Raw genomic sequence first — 12,389 nt, forward strand, 5'->3', positions numbered from 1 at the left:
TATTACTATTTTATTAGTATATTTATAGTATTATTAGTGTATTTATTATTAAATATTATTATTATTATTATTATTATTTGTCATGTCAGGAGCGACTTGAGAAACTGCAAGTCGCTTCTGGTGTGAGAGAATTGGCCATCTGCAAGGACGTTGCCTAGGGGACGCCTGGATGATTTGATGTTTTTTATCATCCTTGTGGGAGGCTTCTCTCATGTCCCCACTTGAGGAGCTGGAGCTGATACAGGGAGCTCATCCGCCTCTCCCTGGATTCGAACCTGCAACTTGTCGGTCTTCTGTCCTGCCAGCACAGGGTTTTAATCCACTGCACCACCGGGGGCTCTATTAAATATTATTATTAATAAGAATACTTATTAATATATATTTATTAGTATTTTATTAGTAGTAGTATATTTATATTATTATTATTATAGGAGCCCCCGGTGGCGCAGTGGGTTAAAGCCCTGTGCCGGCAGGCCACAGGTTCGAATCCGGGGAGAAGTGGATGAGCTCCCTCTATCAGCTCCAGCTCCTCAAGTGGGGACATGAGAGAAGCCTCCCACAAGGATGATAAAAAACATCAAATCATCCGGGCGTCCCCTGGGCAACGTCCTTGCAGACGGCCAATTCTCTCACAACAGGACGCTCCTGACACGACAATAATAATAATAATAATATTTAATAATAATAATAACAATAATAATAATAAAAATTATTATTATTATTATTACTATTTATTCTGACCATTGCTATGTGGCAGATGCTTCCCGTGCCTTGAGGTTGCAATGAATGGCTTCCATCCTGGGAATGTTTTCCCCCTTGATCTCTATTAAAATGTTGGCTCTTCCTGCCGCTCGAAGGCTCTCCACTAGCCAGAGGAGTCCCTTGCTGAGCCTTGTCCATCCTTCTTTCTGTGCTGCCCTGCAGGTACGGGCGGGGCCCCGTCAATGCTGGGCCTGTGGACCACCAAGCGGGACGGGCAAGTGCGCCTGCGCTCAGAAGAGAGTGGCCTGGGTGCCCAGGAGCCCCTCACTGTCAATCAGCTGCTCCTCCGCTCCGTCGCTAAGTTCGGGGACCTCCCGGCCTTGACCGCCAAGAAGAGCAATGGCGAGTGGGAGCGCATTTCCTTCCGGCAGTACTACCAGCTGTGCCGCCAGGCTGCACGCAGCTTCCTCAAGGTCCTCTTAACATGATAGGATTATTATTGTTATGTTTATTATATTATTTTTATCATATATTTTATTATATCTATTATTATTATTATTATTATTGCCATTACTATTATACATATATATCTACTATAATATATGTGTTATAATATTACATTATTATATCTATTATGGTTATTATAATATTATTATATTTATATTTATTATTACCATTCTTATATTTATATATATACTGCAATATATGTTATATTATTTTTATTATATTTATTATACTTAACTATTATTATATTTTTATTATTACTATTACTTATATATATATCTATATATATCTACTGTGTTATTATATGTATTATTATATTTATATTTATTATTACCATTCTTATATTTATATATATCTACGGCAATATATGTATTATATTATTTTTATTATATTTATTATACCTATTATTATATTTTTATTATTACTATTACTTATATATATATCTATATATATAAATCTGTTAGGTTGGTTCAACCGGACAGCAAAACTCCACAACCCCCCAACGAAACTGTACCAAAATTGCCATGCCCATAACACAACCCACAAGGTACAAACATATCTACTCAAAATGATAAACAACACAACAACACACTCACAAAATGGCAAAACAACAAAACTCAAAAAAACCCAACGAAACTTAACCAAAATTCCCATGCCCATAACACAACCCACAAAGTACAAACATATCTACTCAAAATGAAAAACAACACAACACACTCACAAAACGGTAAAACAACAAAACTCACAAAGCCCCCAACGAAACTTAACCAAAATTCCCATGCCCATAACACAACCCATAAGGTACAAACATATCTACTCAAAATGAAAAACAACACAACAACACACTCACAAAACAGCAAAACAACTGAGCACGCGCATTGGTGCCCAGCCGCAAGTTCCCTGGCGCGCACACAGTCTTCCGGCCAACGTTCCCTCTGCGGAAGCCATGCCCACTCCAAGCCCTGCCGTGCCGCTTCCCGCACACACACACACCCCGCCGCACGCACACACACAACCCCACGCTCCATCACTCCCCCCGCTGCACATACACACGCAACCCCACGCTCCATCACCCCCCCATCACCACACACACACGCGCAACCCCACTCCCCCCTGCTGCCGCACACACACACGCAACCCCACGCTCCATCACTCCCCTGCCCCAATCTTACCTCCTTTTACTTCACGCCACCTCCAAACCCCATCCCGCCCCTTCCCGCCCTGTCAAAATCCAGGAAAGACAGGAAGGAAGGAAAGAAGGAAGAAAGAGAAAGGGAGATAAAGAAAAGGGGGAAGGAAGGAAAGTTAGAGAAAGAAGGAAGAAGAAAAGGAAAGAAAAGAAAAGGAAAGATGGAAGGAAAGAAAAGAGAGACAGCAGAAGAGAAAGAAAAAGGGGGAAGGAAGGAAAGAGGTGGAGAAGGAAGAAATGAGAGACAGAGGGAGGGAAAGAAAAAGGGGGAAGGAAGGAAGGAGAGAAGGAAAGGAAAAAGGGAATAAAGGAAGGAAAGAGGGAGTGAAGGAAGGGCGAAGATGTAGAGAAAGAGGGAGGGAAAGAAAGAAGGAAAGAGAGAAGGAAGAAAAGAGACCAGAAGAGAAAGAAAAAGGGGGAAGGAAAGAAGGAGAGAAGGAAAGAAAAAAGGGAATGAAGGAAGGAAAGAGGGAGTGAAGGAAGGGGGAAGATGTAGAGAAAGAGGGAGGGAAGGAAAGAAGGAAAGAGAGAAGGAAGAAAAGAGACCAGAAGAGAAAGAAAAAGGGGGAAGGAAAGAAGGAGAGAAGGAAAGAAAAAAGGGAATGAAGGAAGGAAAGAGGGAGGGAAGGAAGGGGGAAGATGTAGAGAAAGAGGGAGGGAAGGAAAGAGAGAGAAGGAAGAAAAGAGACCAGAAGAGAAAGAAAAAGGGGGAAGGAAAGAGATAGAGAAGGAAAAGGAGAAGGAAAGATGGGAGGGAAGGAAGGAAGGAGGGAAAGAAGGAGAGAAAGAGGGAAGGTTGGCCACAGCAACGCGTGGCGGGTAAAGGTTGTTATTTCTATGATTATTATGATGCTATGATTCCTATGAGACCCTTTTAGGGGGAATGGGAGAGGTGTCAGGTGCCAGAGGCAATGCATTGCATTATTGTTATTGTTATGATGGTGGTGAAATAAAAGGAAATAAAAAGTGAAAGAAGGAAGCAAACAGGGAGGGAAGAAAGGCAAAGGAAGAAAGGGGGAGGGAATGAAGGAAAGAGAGAAGGATGAAACCAAGTAGTGAAAGAAGGAAAGAAAGAAAGAGGTAGAGAAGGAAGAAAGGAGAGAAAGGGGGAGGAAAAGGGGGAAGGAATAGGTAGGGACCTCTCTTTCATAATAGTCCAGATATCTACCTCAACTTTGATAAGTTTTACTATAGGCCACAGCAACGCGTGGCAGGGCACAGCTAGTATATATATATACTGTGTTACTATATGTATTATTATATTTTATGATATTTATTCTATTATTATATCTATTATATTTATTTTTATTATATCATCGCTACTATTTTATATATATATATATATATCTACTATAATATGTTTTATTATATTATTTTTATATTTTTATATTCGTTATATCTATTGTATATTATATGTTTAGTATTATTATATTTATATATGTTTCATAATATATGTATCATTATATTATTATTCTATTATCCTTTTATATCTATCATTCTGTCTATTATATTATTATATTTATATATGTATTATAATATATGTATCATTATATTATTATTCTATTTATTATCCTTTTATATCTATCATTCTATTATAATATAATTTTTATTATTATTGTTATTACTATTATTCTATCTTTATATATCTCTATTATATCTACTATAATATTGTATGTATTATTATGTTTATTATATTTATTCTGTCTATCATAATATAATTTTTATTATTGTTATTTCTATTATTTTATCTTTATATATCTCTATTATATCTACTATAATATTATTGTATGTATTATTATGTTTATTATATTTATTCTACCATAATATTATAATTTTTATTATTATTACTATTATTCTATCTTTATATATCTCTACCTATTATATCTACTATAATATTGTTGTATGTATTATTATGTTTATTATATTTATTCTGTCTATCATAATATTATAATTTTATTATTGTTATTACTATTATTCTATCTTTATATATCTCTATTATATCTACTATAATATTATTGTATGTATTATTATGTTTATTATATTTGTTCTATCATAATATTATAGTTACAATTACATTATATATTATTATATTATCATTATATCTAGTATTAAAATATATATAATATTATATATATGTAATTTTATTATTATGTTATATTGTGTTTGTGTGTATATATATATATATAAAGAATTATATATATATATATATATATATATATATATATATATATATATAGGGTTCAAAGGGGGGTCTCTTTGCTAAAGATGTTGTTGTTGCTATATTTTTTATTATCCACTCACTTATTTCTATCTTATTTCTATCTTTCTATCTTTTTTCGGCAGCTGGGCCTAGAACGTTTTCATGGCGTCTGCATTCTGGGGTTCAATTCAGTCGAATGGTTCATCTCTGACATCGCAGCCATTCTTGCCGGGTAAGAAAAACCCAATGAAAATGGGTTTGTTTGTATTAAAACTATCTTGGGGACCCGGCGTTGCCTGGGTTATTTGAAAAAGTCCATTTTTAATTGTACAAAATGCATGAGGTTGTGAGTGAACTACAATTCCCATCATGCCAGGTTACCCCCCTGAAACTCCATCAGTGCTTAAAGTTTGTGATGTTGGTCAAGTTTGCCTTGGATGCATCAGGGGTGGGGTTCAGTGTGCTCTCTGGCTGTAGGGTGAACTACAACTCCCACTATGGTGAGTCAGTCCCCTCAACCCCTCCAGTAGGTTGAGTTAGTCATGGGGTTCTATGTGCCAAGTTTGGTCCAGGTTCATCATCTGTGGAAGTAGGAGCCCCCGGTGGCGCAGTGGGTTAAATCCCTGTGCTGGCTGGACTGAAGACCGACTGTTGGAAGCAGGTTTGAATCCGGGGAGAGGCGGATGAGCTCCCTCTATCAGCTCCAGCTCCTCATGTGGGGACATGAGAGAAGCCTCCCACAAGGATGATAAAACATCAAATCATCCGGGCGTCCCCTGGGCAACGTCCTTGCAGACGGCCAATTCTCTTACACCAGAAGCTACTTGCTCCTGACACGACAAAAAAAAAAGAAAAAAGAATGATCTTTTATTGCAGGTGAACTATAAATCCCAGCAACTACAATTCCCAAATTCCAAGGTCTATTTTTCCCAAACTCCACCAGTGTTCATTCACATTTGGGGCATATTGAGTATTCATGGAAAAATTGGTCCAGATCCATCATTGTGTGACTCCATAGTACTCTCTGGATGTAGGTGAACTACAACTCCAAAAGTCAAGGTCAATGCCCACCAAACCCTTCCAGTATTTTCTGTTAGTCAAGGGAGTTCTGTGTGGTAAGATTGGTTCAATTCCATTGTTGGTGGAGTTCAGAATGCTCTTTGATTGTAGGTGAACTATAAATCCCAGTAACTACAACTCCCAAATGACGACATCAATCCCCTGCCAACCTCACCAGTATTCAAATTGGGGCATATCAGGTATTTGTGCCAAATGTGGTCCAGTGAATGAAAATACATCCTGCATATCAGATATTTATATTATGATTCATAACAGTAGCAAAATTGTAGTTGTGAAGTAGCAACGAAAATAGTTTTATGGTTGGGGGTCACCACAACATGAGGAACTGTGTTAAGGGGTCGCGTCATTAGAAAGGCTGAGAACTGCTGCAGTAGACTCAAATCAAGAGGGATGCTCTTGCTATTCCTCCACTACCTCCTAGTAGAATCCTCCACTGGGTTGTGTAGGTTTTTCCGGGCTATAGGGCCATGTTCTAGAGGCATTTTCTCCTGACGTTTCGCCTGCATCTGTGGCAAGCATCCTCAGAGGTAGTGAGCAGGAAAGAAAAAAGGGAAGGAAAGAAAAAAGGGAAGGAAGGAAAGAAAAACAAAGGAGAGAAAGAAGGTTGGCCATAGCAACGCGTGGCGGGTACAGCTAGTAATATAATAATACTAGCCGTCCCCAGCCACGCGTTGCTGTGGCCCAGTCTGTTGATCTGGAAAACAAAATAATGAGAAAGTGTTGTAATATATGTAATTTCTTTCTGCTTGTGGGTAAACAGTATTTCTTGCTGTTTCTTTGTCAGTGTTGATGTGGAGAGTGTCTGGTTTGCCCACCCTGAAACATGCAACATACCATTGTCCTTCTTTAGGGGTCCCTTTCAAATCTATGATACTATATCTCTGTGTGTGAATCACATCTATCTATCTATCTGTCTATCTATCTGTCTATTTATATCTATGGCTGTCTCTTTCTCAGGAGGGCTTTGATTACGTTTTCTTGCCCTGGTGAAGGGAGTTGGATTGGATGGCCTTAAGTATTTTCTGTTGGTCATGTGGGTTCTGTGTGGGAAGTTTCTCCTGTCGTTCGTGAGGTTCAGAATGCTCTTTGATTGTAGGTGAACTATAAATCCCAGTGACTACAACTCCCAAATGTCAAAGTCTATTCCCCCCAAACTCCATCTGTGTTCATATTTGGGCATATTGAGTGCTTGTGTCAAGTTTGGTCCAGATCCATCATTGTTTGAGTCCACAGTGCTCTCTGGATGTAAGTGAACTACAACTCCCAAACTCAAGGTCAATGCCCACCAAACCCTTTCAGTATTTTCTGTTGGTCGTGGAGTTCTGTGTACCAAGTGTGGTTCAATTCCATTGTTGGCAGAGTTCAGAATGCTCTTTGATTGTAGGTGAACTATAAATCCCAGCAACTACAACTCCCAAATGACAAAATCATACTTTTTTGAGTGATGGTCACTCCTTGTGTAGTGAGACATTTTGTTGCCAAATTTGGTGTGATTTCGCTCATTGGTTCTTTTGTTTTTAAGGTAGTCATTATGCACAGAGCATTTATATATATATAGATACTATAATACATTTATTATGGTTAGGGATGGATGAAATAGCAATATGTCATGTAATAATTCAATAATAAGAAATTACATATTATATTAGATATTATTAATAACATATTAATAACAATAATAACTCTTGCTTTCCTAGGGGCTTTGCAGTCGGCATCTATACCACCAATTCCCCAGAGGCTTGCAAATACGTTGCGGAAAACTGCAGCGCCAATATCATCGTGGTCGAAAACGACAAGCAGCTGCAGAAGATTTTGGAGGTGAGCAATCCAGGGAATCTGCAGAAAACCTTCCTTCATTCCTGTACACTTTCCGGGCTGTCTGGCCATGTCCCAGCAGCATTCTCTCCTGACATTTCACCCACATCTATGGCAGGCAGCCTCAGAGGTTGGGAGGTCTGTTGGAAACTAGGCCAATGGGGTTTATATATCTGGAATTATATCCAGGGTGGGAGAAAGAACTCTTGTCTGCATGAGGCAAATATGATTGTCTATAATAACATAATATAATATAAGGTAAAGGTAAAGGTAGTCCCCTGACATTAAGTCCAGTCATGTCTGACTCTGGGGAGTGGTGCTCATCTCCGTTTCTAAGCCGAAGAGCCAGCGTTGTCCATAGACACCTTCAAGGTCATGTGGCCGGCATGACTGCATGGAGCGCCGTTACCTTCCCGCCGGAGCGGTACCTATTGATCTACTCACATTTGCATGTTTTCGAACTGCTAGGTTGGCAGAAGCTAGGGCTGACAGCGGAAGCTCACGCCGCTCCCCGGAATCAAACCTGCGACTTTTCGATCAACAAGCTCAGCAGCTCAGTGCTTTAACCCACTGCACCACCGGGTGCTCCATAATATAATATAGTAGTAATTTATTTATTTATTTCGAACATTTCTACCCCGCCCTTCTCAACCCATAGGGGGACTCAGGGCGGCTTACAATTTGCAATAATTTAATGCCGCATCATAAATTACGGAATACAGAATAACAAATATAACAATTAACATGAACATTAATAAATAAAGATTAAAACAGTATACTTACACTCTGATTAGCTATTGCCCATCTGGTGGCTGTTTAGCTATTGACAAAGTAATATATTGACGAAGGCTTTCATGGCCGGAATCACTGGGACAGCAATGGCTCCCAAAGTGACCCATTTACAAGTTGGAATTAGGACAATTCCAACAGACCTCACTACCTCTGAGGATGCTTGCCATAGATGCAGGCGAAACGTCAGGAGAAATGCCTCTAGAACATGGCCATATAGCCCGAAAAAACCCACAAGAACCTAGTGATTCCAGCCATGAAAGCCTTCGACAATACATTATAATTATAATAATTATTCTAATTATAATTTTTATATTACTGACACAAAAGCACAGTATGTCATAGAATCATAGAATCAAAGAGTTGGAAGAGACCTCGTGGGCCATCCAGTCCAACCCCATTCTGCCAAGAAGCAGGAATATTGCATTCAAATCGCCCCTGACAGATGGCCATCCAGCCTCTGTTTAAAAGCTTCCAAAGAAGGAGCCTCCACCACACTCCGGGGCAGAGAGTTCCACTGCTGAACGGCTCTCACAGTCAGGAAGTTCTTCCTCATGTTCAGATGGAATCTCCTCTCTTGTAGTTTGAAGCCATTGTTCCGCGTCCTAGTCTCCAGGGAAGCAGAAAACAAGCTTGCTCCCTCCTCCCTTGGCTTCCTCTCACATATTTATACATGGCTATCATATCTCCTCTCAGCCTTCTCTTCTTCAGGCTAAATATGCCCAGCTCCTTAAGCCGCTCCTCATAGGGCTTGTTCTCAATAAACGAGATCTATATGCTGGATTTTGTATCAAAAATCACAAGTCAGGTGGCCTTTTGCAGTTGACTGATAGTGATTTTGTCAATGTTTATTGTATCCAAATACCATCCGATCTTTTGGCACGGCACCCAGTGTGCCGATAACCACTGGGACCATCTGGACTGGTTTATGCCAGAAATGTTGCAGTTCGATTTTGAGGTCTTCATAGCGGCTGAGTTTTTCCTTAATGCGACTGTCACCTGGTATGGCGACATCAATAATCCAGACTTTTTTCTTTTCCACAATCGTGATGTCTGGTGTATTGTGTTCCAAAACTTTGTCAGTCTGGATTCGAAAGTCCCACAGTATTTCTGCATGTTCGTTTTCCATGACCTTTGCGGGTTTATGATCCCACCAAATTATATTATTACTATTATTATTATTACAATAGTAATAGTGATATTAATTAATAGGTACGAGAAGAGACCCTGAGAAAGCTGTGTGAGGCCAGGGATTGATTTTTATTTATTACTAGCTGTCCCCTGCCATGCGTTGCTGTGGCCCAGTCGGTTGATCTGGAAAATAAAGTAATGAGAAAGGATTGGTTTCTAATATTTGTAATGTCTTTATGCTTGTGGGTAAGCAGTATTTCTTGTTGTTTCTTTGTCAGTGTTGATGTGGAGAGTGTCTAGTTTGCCTACTCTGGAACATGCAAGATATCATTGACCTTCTTTAAGGGTCCCTTTCAAGTCTATGATACTATATCTGTGTGTGTATGAATTATATCTATATCTATCTATCTATCTATCTATCTATCTATCTATGGCTGGATGGCTCTTTGTCAGGAGGACTTTGATTACGTTTTCTTGCCCTGATGAAGGGAGTTGGATTGGATGGCCTTAAGTATTTTCTGTTGGTCATGGGGGTTCTGTGTGGGAAGTTTACCCCATTTCTGTCATTCGTGGGGTTCAGAACGCTCTTTGATTGTAGGTGAACTGTGAATCCCAGTGACTACAACTCTCAAATGTCATGGTCCATTTCCCCCAAACTCCATCTGTGTTCATATTTGGGCATATGGAATATTCGTGCCAAGTTTGATCCAGATCCATCATTGTTTGAGTCCACAGTACTCTCTCGGATGTAGGTGAACTACAACTCCCAAACTCAAGATCAATGCCCACCAAACCCTCTCAGTATTTTCTGTTGGTCAAGAGAGCTCTGTGTGCCAAGTTTGGTTCAATTCCATCGTTGGTGGAGTTCAGAATGCTCTTCGATTGTAGGTGAACTATAAATCACAGCAACTAAAACTCCCAAATGACAAAATCATATTTTTTTGAGTGATGGGCACTCCTTGTGTAGTGAGATGTTTTGTTGCCAAATTTGGTGTGATTTCGTTCATTGGTTCACTGAGTCCCCCTTCAGGGGTTACGCATTATGCACAGAGCATTTTTATATTTAGAGATCCAGTATTTCTACCCCGTCCTTCTCAACCCTGAAGGGGGACTCAGGACAACTTACATTAGGCAACAATTTGATGCCACTACATATTTCAACAATTAAAACAATAAATAGAACATTAATTAAAACAATAAAAACAGTATTAACAGTATGGCAGTATTTTGCAGGCCATTCAATGCTAATCAAGCTGGCCAATGCCAACCTTCCCACTTGCCTCCAGCAGATAAGAGTTCTTTCTTTCTTTCTCCCACCCTGGACAATATTCCACAGGGATATATATATAAACCCCACTGGCCTCATGCCCAACAGACCTCACAACCTCTGAGCATGCCTGGCATGTTGTGTTGTTCATTCGTTCAGTCGTCTCCAACTCTTCGTGAGCTCATGGACCAGCCCACGCCAGAGCTCCCTGTCGGCCGTCACCACCCCCACCTCCTTCAAGGTCAGTCCAGTCACTTCAAGGATGCCATCCATCCATCTTGCCCTTGGTCGGCCCCTCTTCCTTTTACCTTCCACTTTCCCCAGCATCATTGTCTTCTCTAGGCTTTGCTGTCTCCTCATGATGTGGCCAAAGTACTTCAACTTTGTCTCTAGTATCCTTCCCTCCAATGAGCAGTCGGGCTTTATTTCCTGGAGGATGGACTGGTTGGATCTTCTCGCAGTCCAAGGCACTCTCAGCACTTTCCTCCAACACCACAGTTCAAAAGCATCGATCTTCCTTCGCTCAGCCTTCCCTAAGGTCCAGCTCTCACATCCGTAGGTGACTACAGGGAAGACCATGGCTTTGACTAGCCGGATCTTTGTTGCCAGTCTGATGTCTCTGCTCTTTACTATTTTATCAAGACTGGACATTGCTCTCCTCCCAAGAAGTAAGCGTCTCCTGATTTCCTGGCCACAGTCTGCATCTGCAGTAATCTTTGCACCTAGAAATACAAAGTCTGTCACGGCCTCCACATTTTCTCCCTCTATTTCCCAGTTGTCAATCATTCTTGTTGCCATAATCTTGTTTTTTTTTATGTTTAGCTGCAACCCAGCTTTTGCGCTTTCTTCTTTCACCTTGATTAGAAGGCTCCTCAGCTCCTCCTCACTTTCGGCCATCAGAGTGGTGTCATCTGCATATCTGAGGTTGTTAATGTTTCTTCCAGCAATCTTAACTCCAGCCTTGCATTCATCAAGCCCCGCACAACGCATGATGTGTTCTGCATACAAGTTGAAAAGGTTGGGTGAGAGTTTGCAGCCTTGCCGTACACCTTTCCCAATCTTGAACCAGCCTGTTGTTCCGTGGTCAGTTCTTACTGTTGCGACTTGGTCCTTGTACAGATTCCTCAGGAGAGAGACAAGGTGGCTTGGGATGCCCATCCCACCCAGAACTTGCCACAATTTATTATGATCCACACAGTCAAAGGCTTTAGAGTAGTCAATGAAGCAGAAGTAGATGTTTTTCTGAAACTCTCTGCCTTCTTTCATTATCCAGCGGATATTGGCCATTTGGTCTCTCGTTCTTCTGCCTTTTCTAAACCCAGCTTGAACATCTGACAACTCTCGCTCCATGTCTTGCTGGAGTCTTCCTTGCAGGATCTTGAGCATTACTTTACGGGCATGAGAAATAAGGGCCTGGCATAGATGAGGGTTTTTTGTTTTTGTGTCAGGAGTGACTTGAGAAGTTGCAATTCACTTCTGGTGGGAGAGAATTGGCCATCTACAAGGATGTTGCCCAGGGGACACCTGGATGACTGATGTTTGACCACCCTTGTGGGAGGCTTCTCTCATGTCCCCACATGGGGAGCTGGAGCTGGCAGAGGGAGCTCATCCATGCTCTCCTCGGATTTGAAACTCCAACCTGTCGGTCTTCAGTGCTGCCATCACAACGGCTTAACCCATTGTGCTATCGGGAGCTCCTATAGATGAAAGCG

The 12,389-nt window shown here is 40.6% G+C and overlaps 1 protein-coding gene across 2 annotated transcripts in view; it reads left to right on the plus strand.

Annotated features, from left to right (window-relative positions):
- ACSBG2 (acyl-CoA synthetase bubblegum family member 2) overlaps positions 1–12,389 on the plus strand; it is a 54,832-nt gene that overhangs the window by 16,407 nt on the left and 26,036 nt on the right. For both annotated transcript variants that reach the window (XM_067473609.1, XM_067473610.1), the window contains 3 exons: positions 925–1,175; positions 4,739–4,827; positions 7,373–7,493. In XM_067473609.1, coding sequence (XP_067329710.1) covers positions 925–1,175; positions 4,739–4,827; positions 7,373–7,493 — 461 coding nt within the window. The remainder of the gene's footprint in view (positions 1–924; positions 1,176–4,738; positions 4,828–7,372; positions 7,494–12,389) is intronic.

This window comes from Anolis sagrei, chromosome X (assembly GCF_037176765.1).
Source record: "Anolis sagrei isolate rAnoSag1 chromosome X, rAnoSag1.mat, whole genome shotgun sequence".
Taxonomy (NCBI): domain Eukaryota; kingdom Metazoa; phylum Chordata; class Lepidosauria; order Squamata; family Dactyloidae; genus Anolis; species Anolis sagrei.